The following is a 16,623-nucleotide window of genomic DNA, read 5'->3' on the forward strand; positions in this document are numbered from 1 at the left end:
GGGCTGTTTTTTTGTTGTTTTTTTGCAAAAAAATAATTAATTAATTAAAAAAAAAAAAGGAAATAAAGGCCTTGCATCTTTTTTTTCTTCTTTTTTAAATTAAATTTTTATTTCCTTTTTTTTAAATTAATTTTTTGTGTGCAAAAACAAATAGCCCAATTAAAAGTTGCATTGGTAACTTTTTATCATAGAGAATGTCCTTGAACATACTAAAAAAAATTCCTACCTACCCTAATTTTTTTAGGGAGCATGGGAGGCAAATTCCCCCAGTCAGAACTCTTGCTCCCCTGTTGCCCCCAGTAAAAACCCAAAATTATGAAAATGTCGATAACGATGATACTGACTTTGATGATGACAATGATGAAAAAACGTTTATAACTCAAGTGAGAGATTATGTTGCCAAAGTCTTATCCCAAGTCTAGATCAAGTCCCAGCTCATCACTACATGTCAAAAATGTATCGCCCAACACTAAATCCAGATTGCATCTGAGGCCCACAAGGGAATAGGCCTATTATTGCCATAGTAACACCAAGGCATCATGGGATACCAGGGAATATTATTGCCATAGTAACCCCAAGGCATCATGGAATACCAGGCAAATCCCAAGGCATCATGGGATTCCTATATATGAAGGTCGGTGACCTTAAGAATTATGGGAAGTCATAGGTAGGGGTATATTTGTATCAAGGGTAAAGTAGCAGAATTCTGCTCCAGGGGAATCACAGGAAAGATGAATGTTTCCTAAATACAAGAATAATTGCAAGATTTTCTGATAAGAGATTACGGCATATCACCCTTGCGTGAGATTTAATGCACTCGAAGGGAGACAGTATTGCCAGGCGCAATCATGGCTGCGTATTGATATGATGAATCCAATAGGATTTTATTCCGGCTCATGAGATCGTTTCATGTTATCAGATTTTTCTGTGGCTGAACATAACACTAGTTATAATAGAAGTCATTTTTCACGGAGACAAGTCAAAATTTATCTATGATATAGATCAAATTGAGTTTCCCCTCGGGAGAGATTTATGCCGAATGCAATGATGTTGGAATGTGTTTTCTACATTCTTGATCTTGTCTTCGATCTCCATTTTATTGTTGAAAATAATGTTTTATACAATGGTTATGATTGACTTATTTTGATCTACTCAATTTCATTTGTACTATATAATGTTAGCAATGATTTACTTTCAAATGAACTTGTATTCAGCAAAAACATGATTTTGTTAGAAAGATTTAGTTCACAGCTAGCAGAGAGTGAAGTATTTGTCAGAAAATAGTATCCCATCATAAGCTCATTTAGAAGGAAATATTTAGCAAAATATATCTCTTTGAAATATGAAACTATGGAGTTTGATATTGCACGGACCGGATGCCATTGTGACCAAAACATGTTCATCTGTCAGGACAAAGTTCCTTAACCCCATATGATTGTACAGTCTTTGAATGACATTTGAATGTGTTGAGTACTAAACCTCATAGTACAACCAGGAGATCACATTTTTAAATTATGGTTATTGGATGATATTAATTGAACTATGCCATTAGGAATGAGGTTGTTTTAGGTCATATTGTATTACCATGTGTAGGAAATTCACATTCTCATCTCTCAGGCTGAGTTCATTAACCTCAATATATGTATACAGAATGACCTATGTGAGGAGAGTGTGGATATCAAAATGTCTGTACTTAATGAGGTGAAGTCTAAAGTGTGTGGCAGCAATATTGCCAATAAGAACGCAGCAGAACTACAAATTACTAAACAAATGGGGCTGCAATGACATCCCCTGCCCTGCTTGCTGTAGCCCTGGCAATTACCATAGGGTATCCCTACATCAAAATGAAAAACACAGATTTTTAGTGACTTTCAACTCTTGAAGCCTACAGCATCATTTTTGTTGATGACTGCACTTAACCCTCAGTATACAAATGGTTAATAGTAGCAATCATCCATAGAAGACCCTCAGCATACAAAGAGTTAATAGCAGCAATCATCTATAGAAGATGACATCCCCTGCCCTGCTTGCTGTAGCTCTGACAATTAGCATACCCGTACATCACAATGAAAAACATAGCTTTTTAATGACTTTCAACTCTAAAGCCTCCAGCATCATTATTGTTAATGACTGCACTTAACCCTCAGCATACAAAGTGTTAATAGTAACAATCATCCATAGAAGATGACATCCCCTGCCCTGCTTGCTGTAGCTCTGACAATTAGCATACCCGTACATCACAATGAAAAACATAGCTTTTTTAGTGACTTTCAACTCTGAAGCTTCCAGCATCAGTATTGTTAATGACTGCACTTAACCCTCAGCATACAAATGGTTAATAGTATAGGAATCATCCATAGAAGATAGTAAAAAAGGGCAGCTAGAAAAATTGCTTCACATAATTTAAACGATGCAACAATGCTGCCATTAAATATAAATTTGCTTTAAGGGGTGGGTTTGGAATGGCAGGTTGGTCAGGGGTGAAAAACAGATTGTCGCCTTTTTGGCAAGAAGACATGTGTATTCATAATGTACAGTAAAAAAACAACAGAGTAATACCTCAAAGTATCTTTTTGGGCCAAATCTATAAATCCCGGTCATGAGGCACCCCCTCTGTTGTTAAAAATGACATGCGTTTGTTTATCATCGGTCGGCAACTGTCGCTAGAGAAATTGATTAACAGACACGCAAATGATTGACAGCATATATTAGCATAATCATGATAATGAGGTCAAACACACCTCCGACACACCCCTGCTTTTGGACCAATCAGAATTGGCGATTCCCGAATGTTTGTACCGGGCTCGAAGTTTACACGTCACACATCATGGCAGCCGTAAATGCAGGTCGAAGAAATGTCCGGAGACAAAATATCAACGTAAAAAAGACAGATTGTAATAGAGGCCATGCGAGAAATAGGGTAAGTTTATGGGGGAAGAGATACACATGTATCCACCTTTCTATTTTCTCAACATTGAAACCCCTATACAAATGTTTAAGTTTAAGCTTAATAATTTAACAATGACAATGTGCATTCCACATGACATACGCATACGATCACGGGACCTCAGTCTGAGATAGTGTGTGATGATAAAGTGTGTGATGATAAAATGGGTCACCATTTAATATGTTTTTTGTTCGGGGGGGGGGCAACAAAGCAGTCTTCCTACTACAGATAAGACAATTATATTTGATATATTTTAAAGTGTATTTTGTTCTCCTAGCATCCTCTTTTTATGACATTTTTCCGTGAGATATATCCACAAACAAATTCCAAAATGATTCTGATTTAGCGTTTGAGAGTTATGCATGATTATGTGTATTACACTGCTCCATCATGTCCGTAAACAATGTTTTGTAATTTCGCTCTGGTGTATCAGAGCGTAATTCAAATTTCACGATATTTTTGGTAATGGAATTAATTTGCAAGTAATTTTGTGTACCGTATATATATTAGATCAACCTGACATATGTTTTTCTTTTTTATTCCTAGGATGCACATGTTGGAGAAGTCGATGATTATTTTGGATACCCGGCTATTATTTTGGATTTGCTTCGGGCCATGTTTCATTTGAACATTGTGGGGGAGTTCGTTTCCTTTATTCTGCCAGGTCATTGTTGGGCCATCATACCATGATTTTAACACTGATGATTTAATTTGTGACCTGGCAGGTTTTTCTTCCATTACAATTAATTAAATTATCTTCATAGACTTATGTCATAATTTCTGTATGATTTAATTTTATTCACATGTCCTTGTTGGGTGTGTACGTCCATATCAAAACTGCTACATCAAGGCTGCTACATGTGTCTCATTTCACATAATGGCTAGGAATAAATACCAGACTCATCTCAAAATGAGGTCACTTCAAATCATCCCAAATCACATGGTTAAGGAATAAAGAGAACATTCCTAAACCATGTAACTTGGGGATGATTTGAAGTGACCTCCACTTATCAAGTAAGTCAAAAGTGGTAAGAGATATGACAGCAAAAAACATTACTGGACCACAGTTTATTGTAAAATGTTTTTGGTTTTATTTACAGACATGTTACAGTGAACAAATTGTTACAATATACAACATTGTATTTCAGTAATTGGTATCATATTAATAATAAAGTACTTTTTTAACATGTAGTCCGGCTGCAAGCCATTGCTTCATCAGATGGTTTTTAGTTTTTAGTTTTCAATTCACCATAGACTTTAACAAAATGTGACCAGCTTTTAATTTCACCCTTGTAAAACTTTCACCTTGGATATCTGAAATTGGTTGACAATTTACCACCCCTCAAAATCTGTTTTGGCAACCCCCATAGAATTATAACAACAAAGACAAAAATTTTTATTTGCAAAACAACCTATACACCTTTCGTAATTTACCACTTTGTTGTCAAGTTGGTGGCGGTTTGCTTGGCTAACTATAATTAACTGAAAGCGAGGCTAAAGATTTCAAATGAGACTGGGTACATATGTAGTACAAGTACAATAGAAGTATGTGTTTAGCATCTTCCTAATTTTAATTTGTATAATTAATTAGGGTTCATTTCTTGACAAAATTAAATGAACTCTAATAGCCTTTAATTACTTATGCAGATTAAAATGAGCAAAATGCTAAACGTACAATTTTCCTTGTACTACACATACCAAGTGTACCTACATAGTCCTTATGTAATTTGTATGTAACTTACATCTTTAGCCTTCCTTTCAGTTTTCTGCTTCATGAACTCCATCCTAATTGGAATTAGCACCGGAGTTGGCATAGCCAAATGTCGCCAACGGCAGCAAAGTGGTCAATTACTTAAAAGGGTGAATACATTGCTCTGCCACCGGACTAATGGGCTATTCCACTTGAAATTCATGTTACCCATGTGGAACATTTTGAAATATCACAGGGGCAGAATGTTTTCAAATGTAACTTGTCAGGCTTAATCATTTGCAAACTCATACTGCCCCTGTATTATGGCTATATCTTCCACAACTGGAGTGGGTATTACAAATTTATGGAAGTTACCCAATTGTTGATTCTATTCAAAACTCATACTCCATCTGTGGAAGACTACCTAAATCTTCCACAGAGGTAGTGTGGATTTTAAATGGAATAACCGAATATGTCATCAAAATGTGATATACAAAATTAGTTTTTATTATGAAACTATCATGTCACTAATCTATAAGCAATCCTTAATTGAAGTTCTTCTTTTAAAGTAACAACTGATTAAATGAAACATGTTCAACTGTATCAAATTTCAACTGTATATAACTATGTATATAAATATCCCAATAGGCCTAGGCAATGTAACAATTATTCATCATCCCATAGCAAAGATATACGATATGGCCCAATTTGGATTCTTTGCATTAAATGAGCGTAACTTTCGATGGACTATGCTAAAATGAGAATGATACATAACATGACGGTAATTGCCATAAAGGGACGGGCATGCAGGGTCACTGTAAATGGGAATTTGTATACATGGTTTTGCATTGTATCAAAAGTAATGCTGCTAAGCACATACAAGTGTACATTTTCAAAAAGAAAATACTCTAGTGCTGGCAATATACATAATATCTCCACAGGGAAAACAAATTGGCATAGAAAATCAAAAGTAGGAGTTTTCTCAAAGAACTGCTCATTTCGGAAAATGACTAGTTTTTTGAGAAAAGTCCCAGATTTGATTTTCCATGCAAATTTGTCCATGTAGGGTAGATATTCTGTAATTTGCACACACTATTACCTTATGAAATTTGTATGACATTTATCTTGAGGCCTACTCATTGATGGTTTCCTACTGATATTTATTATTGCATTTTACATTTACAAGCTGTAATTCCAAAGTTAAAGCCTGAAATTATTTCCTTTTGTCCAGGGATGCTAAAACGAAATGCTTTTATGCACTAAGTAATGACTGCACAAAAGTAATCCTTCAAATTCATGTCATTATTCTTGTTCATGATTCCCACACACTTCATAAATAGAATTGATCACAACTTGAATTCCCTCCTGTGGTTAGTCTCTGTCAATGAAGAGACCAGGTCAGTAGGATATCATTATAATGTAGAGGCAGTATATGACCCAGATGGGTCAATGAGTGACATAAATTCTCCTTGTGTGCTGTTTTTGGGCGTGAGCCAATGTGTGCATTGCTTTTCAAATGTGGGTTGAAAAAAAGAGGTGAAAGCAGTGCAACTTAATAGTTTGTAATCAAATAATTAACACAACTCCTACATGTAGATTACAACACAACTATACTCATAATACTTATGGTGTATTGTAAAACTGTTCTGGGTATCAGTGTGAATAAAATTATGTTTATGTTGTTTATACATGTACATTACAGTGTATTTTCTTTAGAGTACCATATTACCGGTAGTTCATATTCCTGATGATACATTTTCAAATATCTTCATAATAATAATTTTTATTGCCGCATTACATTATGTGATGGTGCTTGCTAAACACCTCTACCCTGCAGTCCTGCACTCTAATGAAATGGGGGTGATACTAAGTCATAAAGTAATAGAGGATAGTTTGGTACATGGATTTTCAATCTACTTCAGCAAGGTTGTGTCCGTATCGAACAACGTGCATAAAGAAACAGTCATGAACAATATTAGACTGTGACACATTTCAGTGGTCCCAACACAGAGTGCCGTACATGAAGGACAAAATAAACTGGCCTCAAAAAGAAACTTATAATTTTATACAAGGTCATATCTTAAAATCCTCTCCATAAAAATGAACAAAAATTGCACACAGGATTACTTCAATACTCTACTCTAAACACTGGTCAGTAACCAAACAGTTGTCTAATTGACACAACAGCAAAATACACTGACATGGAACATCTTCCTGGACCAAATTCGCAGCCCAACAGATTTTCTATGAAAATAAGAATTTCATAGTCTTATTTTTATGGACATAATTGTGTACAACGATATCAAAATGATGCAATTGTCAGCTGCTGCACCAGCCTGCACGAGTCTTGTTTCTTTATAATAGTTAGGAATAAATTACCAGACTCATCTGAAGTGGAGATAACTTCAAATCATCGCCAACTCACATGTTTTTTTTTTAATTTTCTCTGTTTCCTAAACCATGTGACTTTGGGGATGATTTGAAGTCAACACCACTTTAGATGAGTCTGGTATTTATTTCTAGCTATTATGTTAAAAGATACACATGTAGCAGCCTACAAATGCATCCTTTTGGTATGGATGTACACAATTAGTTGGGTGTGATACAGAGTAGGCCCAAATAAAATTGAAATGGAAAATGGCTCCAAAAGAGCAATACAGCTCTGCAACACTTTCATCCATTCATACATAAAACCATTCCTTCATTCACTTGTTCAGTCAATACTCAAAGAAAAATTCTTCATTCATTGAAGAAGTAATAAATGAATGACATAGCAAGTGAATGAATGAGTGAGTAAATTAATAAATGAATGAATGAATGAATGAATGAATGAAAGTAACAAAGAATTATGGACTAAAAGCAAGTAAGAATTTGCAAATAAAATGTTATGACATTTGAAAATAACCTTTGATTGCTTCTGTTGCAAGGTTGGAGAATGATCAGAAGACACTCTTGGACTGAATTTGTGTAGGGGATGGGATGATTTTCACCTTAGGATTGATTGAAATCAAATCTGAAAACTATATGTAGCTGCTCAAATCACCTGCAGATTAAGTAGCTCTAATGAATTATGCAGAATGAACATAATTATATTTCTCTTGTTAGATGTGAAGTAATGTCAAATGTTACAGATGTAAACTGTCTGCATTGAATTATCATTAGGAATGGAAGATGTTATTTCAGCAAGTCATAAATTCCTCACCAGGAGCTGAACATATCGGCATGGAAGATCGGCAGCATTCACCCTAGGCTACTTAATCTGTCAATGACCTTATTTGCTGCATGTATATAATGCACAAGTTTTCCAAGTACACCTATATAAAGTATTCACCCAGTTTTATAAGCTGCCAATGTTCACAAGTTGTTCATGCACTACAACAAAAATCCAATACCTTTTGTTACAGGATGCGTTTTCTTGAATTTGACACCTGAGATCTGCATCCAGAAAGATGGTTATTATCCAAATCAAAAGTGACACTTGATAAGATTCCCAATAGCATATCACAGCAAAGCTATTCTGGGTAAAATGATTACATGCATGCATGATGACCCACTTTCTGTTGTATAATTAGAGGCTAATAACTGTGCATGGGTTATTTGGAGGGCATTGTAACAAATCTAAACATTTTCCCTTTGGAACCGAGGAATATCCCGAGGGGCACATCCCCGAAGGGTATTCCGAGTTGCAAACCAAAATGTTTAGATTTGTCACAATCCCCTCCTAACAACTAATGCGCAGTTATCAACCCATAATTGATAATTTGCTGAAGCATCCTTTTGGATTTGGACAATAACAGGCTTTGGGGAGAGATCTCCTTTGCATCCTGCTCAATTTCATAAATGGTGTGTAAAATTATGTAGACATCTTCTGTATCTAAATTTACTTGTCTTAATTGTTGTTTCCTTGAAGGACTTACTTAACAATGGCGACTGAGGAAGAGTTGTTACTTAGTATCGTAGGTGTAGAAGAGAATAAGCGGGGTCACTTTGCTTTAAAAATTGACATTATTATGGTGCTATAAATTACAGATTTCTTAACAAGCAAACCATCATGATTTTCAATGTGCTGACAGGAAAATTGGCAGACACATTATGGGACATTTCAATGCAAGTGAAAGACAATATCACTAGAAACCCATAATGACGAGAAACTACCCATTTTTGGGGAGAAATGGTGAGGCTAGGCGAGAAAGGGCCAGGATTTAAAAATGTGAGGAATGGAGATGTTAAGATAACTAAGTCTTGCTCAGATCATGGGCAAGGTTGGCAAGGAAAGGTGAGAAAGAGGCAGGTAAGGCAAGGTACAAGCAGACCTTCAACAGACATTTTGTCTAGAATACGACGCAATTAACACCCATTGTTATCATGTTGACTCAATTGGTCATAACCAATTTATTACACTCAACCAGAAAGCCCAGGAAGATTATGACCAATTGAGTCAACATGATAACAATGGTGTTAATTGGGTGCTACTTAAATTCCAGATAAAATGTCTGTGGCAGGTTTGGATGTGCTGGATGTACCCCCTTTCCTTGCCATTTCCTGCCTTTTCTTGCCAAACTTGACCAGGATCTAAGCAAGACTTAGTTATCTTAAACTTGTCATTCCTCACCTTTTTTAACAGGCTACCCTGCCTTTCCTCACCATTTCTCGCCAAAATGGGTACTTTCTTGCCTTTGTGGGTTTCTATTGATAAGAGCAGCAGAAATTTAAGCATTACAGGACTTACCATGCCCGGGGGACTCAGTACAAATGACCATACGGGATGTGCCGCAAATATGGGTAGCATTTTCAGCCTTCTGGTATATCAATGACCCCTTTTTCAAAGCCTATTTTGGTATATGAATGGGTCCTTTTTCAAAATTTTCTCAATTTTTCCGAAAACAGCCCTTTTTTTCCTTTCTCTGTAAAAACTAAGACAATTTTGGGTCAATTCGGCCGAAAATTTTGACTTTTGGTATATCAATGGGTCCAAATTTCTTGAAAAATTGGTATATTTATGGGTCTACTTCCAAAATCTCAGCGCACGTCCCTACCAAAACCAAACTTGAGTACCCCCCGGGTTACCATGACCTTTCATTGGGGCCCCGCATGTGCGGCATGTTGGCATCTTGCGTGGTAGCTTAGATGTAGAGCCAACATGATAGCCACCAGACAAGTAGTGCCGGGAAGTAGTGGCTATGGTTCGAATGTCGGAAAGCGTGAGCGGTTCGCTCTAAACGCTTCATGACACGCTTTCTCTTATTTGTCAGTAATGCTTTGGCTTGAGCTGCTCTTATCCTGAGTTTGTCTTTACTTGCTAAAGTATGCTGGGAAGAAGTAATACACTCATTTCCTACTACCTCTGCCATAACTCGTTTTCATGTTTCTATATCCTTCCAACTTTAAAAGAAATAGTTGACAGCACATTGCTGTCCTAATCTGTGTTGCAGAGCTGTATTGCCATTTTCCAGAGCAAGCTGTTGTAGGACTCATTGGCGTTCTGTGTCAGACACTGACTGCAATGCGATAGTAAGTCAACATCAGATAGGTCCTGTTGAAAAATACAAAGTTTCACATTCCATTATTAAGTAATGTCCATAATGTGTGATCAATTTGCGAATCATGTTTAATATCAATACTGTCAACATTATTAACATTCACTTGTTGCGATGAAGGTAATTTGTGTTGTGGTGATGAGCGCTATAAGCTGCACTGAAGGTTATGATGAATACATCGCATAAATATTTTTGATATACAATCCTTTCTTGGTATATACTGCAAAAGATTATTAGTGCTGTTAATAGTCACACATCAATTGAGGTACAGAATATTGAAACTTTCACTCCATTTAAAGATTATTTATAAACTTTGCTTCAGTGCTGTGCTGAAATGAATGGGACATATGTTGTAATGATCTTACAGAAGATGCCTACATTTGATATAGTTGTTTGTAAATGAAAAGGAAATTTGATTTAGTTGCTCGGTGCTGTGGTGAAGCTACAAAGTTGCACTATCACATATATATTCTTACATCATAATGGGCTTCATTACTGCTACCATGGCTGGTGTAAATGGATCATCCACTGGTTCAGAGTTGTTAGTACCACTAATCTCATCTTTCTTAAAATTGCACCAGGTGTCATTTCTTGTCGGGCAGTAACTGTGGTCCCCAGCATAGTGATACAGGCCAGCCATTGTTTCTGCTGACGCTGCTTCAGGATTCCCTTTGTTGGTCCTCAAAGCCTTGCCATAAAATCCTTGCAGCAAATCTACTCTTTTACGGTGGAGGCGACCCTTCTCGTCCAATGTCTTCCCGTCAGCAAGTTTCACTCCTTTCACCACACAAAAGAAAAGGAATCAATGAAATCAGCTCGCTTTATGTAATAAATTGAGGTTTTATCTTATTTACATCTGTTTTATGATGTGTCCTGTCGAAATTTAATGACGTTAAAAACCACATATGATAAGCTTTTACACTAGTATAAAACTGTATGATACTCCATGAGGTGGTTATTGCTACGTGATCCTATGGCTGTGGAGCAGGCGACTACAGGATTCCTCTATGCACAGCAATCATTGTCAAGTACGACTCTGGTCTCCAGCTATATACTGTCCTCTGATGGATGACCAGTGAAAAGGTTAAATACAAACTTTAATTATTAATACCTTTTTTCTTCTCTACAAGCTTTCTGAGTCTGCATCCCATCCTCTTCTGTATGTGGCCGACACATTCCTCTTTAATGGTTGTAACATCTGGCCCATATGGCTGCTCCTGTGTAATTCTTGAAAATGAAGAAGAATCGCCATCCCCTACATAAGTTGTGTATCTCAGTCCAAGAGTGTCTTCTGATCTGTAAAATCAGTTTCAAATTAACATCTATGTGAATACACAATATAAAATATAGGATGGGGTACCATCAAATTCCATCAATACAAAAGTTAATCACTTTGTGCATTGCAAGTTGACAACAGCAGAGTGTACAACACACATTTTGACCCCAAACTGACATCACTGAAATTAAAAGAAGAAACAAATGCTGTACACATCATACAGAAAAATTGAAACAAATGGTGCTTGAGAAATAAATTCATGATTGGTAATAACCTGTTAAACAACCGAGAAATGTAATTGTTAATTGTAACCAACACAGATGAACTTTCATGCTAGTAACCGAGAAATGCCTTCTGCCTCCATTGCCCGGCTAGATCCATCAAGTAAATAAAATTGAGCAAGGCTTTGAACATACCCCATTTGAGCCCCGACAGTAGCGCACCTCTGTGTGATACATACAAGACTGTGTATCTGTATGGAGCAGTGACTCTCTCTGCAGATGCACTGCTTTTAATCTGTCTCGAGAATGTCAAATGGACAATACATGATTTTACTCTCGCTTGGAACACTTTTGCTGGACCAACTATTGCCGTCAGCAGATGGTGTGCAGTCTACACACAGAAAAGTAACTTGCTGTGAGGAACGTCATACAACATACTGAAATGTTTTGTTGCTAATATTTCAGTCTCCATAACAAGTTGTACATTGTATTGCAAAGTTAAAATGACACTGAAGATTTGCACTGTATTGCAAATTAATAGCAATGCACATGGTGTTCTAAGTTATAGTTGTCAATTAATATGAAATATCAGTTCTGTCTTAGTGTCTTTTAATGTTGAAGAAATCTTCAGCATTTCAATAGCATGCTTACCTTGGTTTCTGCACGAATAGTGGTGGGTGTGGATCTGCTGGAAACACCTTCATGTGATGGTGGTTGATTCTGCAATTATAAGTTGAATTCATTGTTATTAAATGTATTCCCAATTTCAGTTGGCACTTTACAATATTTACAACATAAAAAAAATTTTGGTGGGTATGTTCCCCAGAATTTTGAAGTGGTGGGTCTTTATGAGCTGAGGGCGCACTGCAAAGGGGGGAGTCTTTTGGACCTGTTAACAGTCAAAACAGGCGCAGAGCAAGCGGGGGACAGGGTGGATTTAAGTCCATGGGCCCCGGGGTTCAGGGCCCGAGCACAAAGGCGAACATTAAATAAGAACGGATAATGGAGAGCAGGGTCGGATTTTTATACCATTGGGCCTGATGGGCCCGGGTCCAGGGCCCCTAAAATTTGGGGCCCCAGAATTGCCATATGCATCTTTCTTTTAACCTCAATAACGGCATGTTTTCTGGTCAAAATAGCAAAATTGTTAAATTTTCCATGCTTCAAGCAGCATTCAAATAGCAGAATTCATGTTGATCTTGGGCCAAAATAGTCTGAAATTGAATTGAACAAAATATGATAGTCCCCTTTAGTTAAACCAAAACTTGGCCACTGACTTGAGTGCACATGCTTTCCTCGGCACGTGAGTTCGGGGCTCAAAATTTTGGCCTGGCCCAGGGCCCCCATAAGGTAGGCTAAATCTCGCCTGGTTAAAAGGGCCCATACTGCTCCTTGTCCATGGCCCCTGTACAGGCCTGAATTTACATCCTAATCACCTTGCCTGCTGACAGTTTATTATAGCCCATGGAAAGGACATGTATGGAGAGTTTGCATATTTTCTCGGTTATCCAAGAAATGTGACTGATCTGAAACTCAAATCATGTGGACAAATCAGGGGATGTGTGTGCAATAAATAATAAATTATCAACCAATGATGACAGTCACATGAAGTATGACCATGCTGGCTTTACTTTTTTGGAGGCACTGGGCCAGGCCAAAATTTGGAGGCCCAAACTCACCGTAAGGAAGGATATGCACTCAAGTGGACAAGTTTGGTTTAGGTATATATAAGATCGATAATGGCAGCGGAACCATTACAATTTAGAGATAGACATGCATAGATTTAACCAGGATATTTGCGCCAGAAGAGCACACAAATGAAGTGAAATTTGCTATGGGCCAGTGCCCAAGAAGCACTCAAAATTGTGCAATTTGCCCTATTTTGGCCAAAAACATGGTGTTTTTGGGGCTACAAAGCAAGATCCATAACTCAATTGTAGAGGCCCCAAAATTATGGGGCCATGGAACAAGGTCCATGGGTAATACCCAAAAATGTGTCTTTACCTTGCTAGTATTCCTCTTCTCTGGAACAAACCCACTGCTTGTTGATGGTTCATTTTCCATTCTAGCTGACTTGATGATGTGGAATATTCAGAGAAAAACATAAGATAAATGTCATTGCAGATAATTCAGTCCTGAAATGGTTTTCAAGCCTTGCAATAACATTAGAATGGATTCTGAATAAATGGGCCTTGATAGTAACATAATATATGGTTGTTCTGTTGGTGTACTTTTACCCACTGGTGTGATTATAACTGGATCATCAGGTTTTACATAACATTTGTAAGTGCAGGGATTGACCTTTTTTCGCTTTCCATTAATAACTGCAAGTTCTACTTATGATGCCCCCCAAAAAAAAAAAAAAAGAACCGCTTTTTTTAAAATATGGGTTGTTGAAGGACATTTGAAGTAGGGTCAGTTGGGATTATTGTGGTATTTTTGATGACATTTCTGTCCTGAAGGCTAAATATGACCCTATAATATCACCGAAAGCTTGGAAATTGTGCAAATGTAATGATTTGTTGGCTAACATATCAATTTTGAACATGTTCAGAGTATTTGTCAAAAAGTCAACGCTAAAATCAATAAATGTTAGCCCCAAAATGGCTTATTTGACCTGATTTTAGCCAAAACTTGGTAAAAACAAACATTTTCCCAGAACGTAAAATCTGGGTTGGTCACTCCCGTAAAACCGAGGGGGTTTTCATTGCCTACTGGAATCTGATGCGTCCGGCTGATGCGACTCATCATTTTGTGCAACAAAGGTTTGAAATAAAATATTATTCAAAATCTGACAAATTCTAATTTTTTTTAACTTACATTCTTCTCAGTTGCTCCTCACTGCAGTGCTATGGGATAACGCAAAAAGATGACACGCTGAAAAGGATTGGAAAGATTTGGCATTAATAAAAGTGCAACCTTCCTGACCCCTATTTTAGCACCAAAAATTTGATTACCCCCTACCACCGATACACCTTACCCTCTAAACAGGCAAAAATTGAACTGAAATCAGTTAAATTATTTGAAATAAAATAAACACACTATCTGTGGTCATCTTGTGACTCAATGTTTACATTTTGGTCATCAAACATGTGATGACCCTCCTATATTTCTGTCCAAATATTTATAAGCAGTCAAGTTAGCTCAATCGATAAGGCGTCGACTATGGTGCGAGAGGTTGCGGGTTCGAACCCTGACGGTGATTAGTTTGCTCTCGTGGAAAAATTGAGTTAGCTTGAAATTCCCGTGCACAAGGAACTCACTGCTTATTGTCTCGTTGTAACCCGTACGAAACTCGGGGAGCTGATCCTGGTTGCGCAGGTTATTTGTGGAATGTCTAGGGTGTGCGCCGTGAAGCTGCAAAGTCCCTGAGTTGTTGTTAAATGGTTATGGAATGATGTGGGGCTGTAGTGGTCAGTGACAACCTGTAAAGTGTGCTGAGGCTTGTGGATCAACGTCTAGGCGTTGTGCCTGTGCGTAGCACACTATAAATCACTACACTTTTTTTAACCCCTCCAGTATATTTGGGAGTGGGGACCCACCCCATTCCAAACAAAATGCCAGCCCCCACCCCCAGCTAGGTTGACAGCTAGCTATAAAAATATAAATACTAATAGGACTCAGCTTTCAATGCTTGTTGTGAGTTTAATTAATATTAAGCTATACACTTCTCGATAATAATTATATACTGATGCCTGCTAACTACTACAGTCTACTACATGATCATTTCGGACATTCAATCAAATTCAACTAGTATGCATATAAGGGGGTACTACACCCCTGGCCAATTTTTGCCTATTTTTGCATTTTTCTCAAAAATTAAAAGCGCATTGGTGACAAGTAAGATATGTATATTATAGGGGCAAGGACTACAACTACTGTACTGAAAATTCAGCAACTCAAAGCAAGTAGTTATTGATTTATTGATCAAATATTGGTTTTCCTCATTTTTGACTGTAACTCGATATCTGTTGTCTGTGCTGAAATAAAATTTCCAGTGCAGTAGTTGTAGTCCTTGCCTCTATAATATACATATCCTGCTTGTCCCCAATGCGCTATAATTTGAAAGAAAAATGCAAAAATAAGCACACAATCTGCGCAGGGGTGTAGTACCCCCTTAAATAATGCAATGATGCATGCCACTGCACTGCAGTGTACATGCATCTGCAAACATTTTATGTATCAGCAGTTTATTCAACACGTATGATATGTACTATACTACATCATACATGTATTGACAACTGACTGGTTCATTGATTGCGCATATTCCAAATGTGTAGTTACTACAAAGTACAACTGCTTCATAACAGGCTAGCAGTGCAAAATTCGCACACATGAGATCAAGTTTGGTGGTTTTAGGTCGGTCTGATTTTTTAGGGCAAAACTGAACTCGCTCGGCAGTTCTTAATTTATAGTTCATATTGTTTTTCTTACCTTAAAAGTTACTTTGAGCTTGTAAATATTATAACCAACGACGCGATGACTTTACATGTATTTACTTTGGCAGCTTAGGCTTACCGAGTACTGTGGCGATCAGCTGTTCCACTTTCAATAATTTACATATTAGCAGGTCAACTAATTTCAATATGAATAGTATTCATGATCCGCCCATTAAATGGCTATAAATCAAGAGTATATCATGAAAATGGTAGTTTTTAAGATTTATACGTATCAGAAGTCAAATAAAATAATAATGAAAACAAAATGAAAGCTAACAAATAAGAAATATGAAAATAAAAACGGAAATTGTGAATAGCTCCGCCTCTTTGTCACGCCTGTTTTGGGCACCTTTCCATGTCGTAACTTCCGGTAGCTCCTACGACTTATAGTTTTATAAAGCGATTTAAGAAGAAACCAATTATGAATGACATCTCATGATGTGACGTTGTGTTCCCATTGTTCATTGCCTGGGAGCATGCGTACTCATGGTGCTAATTTTTTTTTCATTTAGG

At 37.2% G+C, this 16,623-nt stretch overlaps 1 protein-coding gene across 1 annotated transcript; it reads right to left on the reverse strand.

Moving 5' to 3' along the window:
* Positions 1-10,056: 10,056 nt before the first annotated feature.
* Positions 10,057-16,274, reverse strand: LOC140168891 (uncharacterized). Its single transcript, XM_072192221.1, has 7 exons — positions 16,106-16,274; positions 14,492-14,548; positions 13,676-13,744; positions 12,323-12,391; positions 11,286-11,470; positions 10,651-10,951; positions 10,057-10,170 (listed from the first exon to the last, which is right to left on the reverse strand). The coding sequence occupies exons 3-7, from the start codon at positions 13,726-13,728 to the stop codon at positions 10,125-10,127; spliced, it is 654 nt and encodes a 217-aa protein (XP_072048322.1). The 5' UTR covers positions 13,729-13,744; positions 14,492-14,548; positions 16,106-16,274; the 3' UTR covers positions 10,057-10,124.
* Between the last annotated feature and the right edge of the window lie 349 nt (positions 16,275-16,623).

The sequence above is a fragment of the Amphiura filiformis genome, chromosome 14, assembly GCF_039555335.1.
Source record: "Amphiura filiformis chromosome 14, Afil_fr2py, whole genome shotgun sequence".
Classification (NCBI taxonomy): Eukaryota; Metazoa; Echinodermata; class Ophiuroidea; order Amphilepidida; family Amphiuridae; genus Amphiura; species Amphiura filiformis.

What these genes read in the sequence shown, in the direction of transcription:
- LOC140168891 (XM_072192221.1), bottom strand. Translation starts at nt 13,728, where the DNA reads ATGAACCATCAACAAGCAGTGGGTTTGTTCCAGAGAAGAGGAATACTA. An exon ending in AGAAGAGGAATACTAGCAAG is followed by an intron (nt 12,392 to 13,675) that starts GTAAAGACACAT and finishes TTATAATTGCAG; the next exon opens with AATCAACCACCATCACATGA. An exon ending in GCTTGTAGAGAAGAAAAAAG is followed by an intron (nt 10,952 to 11,285) that starts GTATTAATAATT and finishes GTGTGGTGAAAG; the next exon opens with GAGTGAAACTTGCTGACGGG.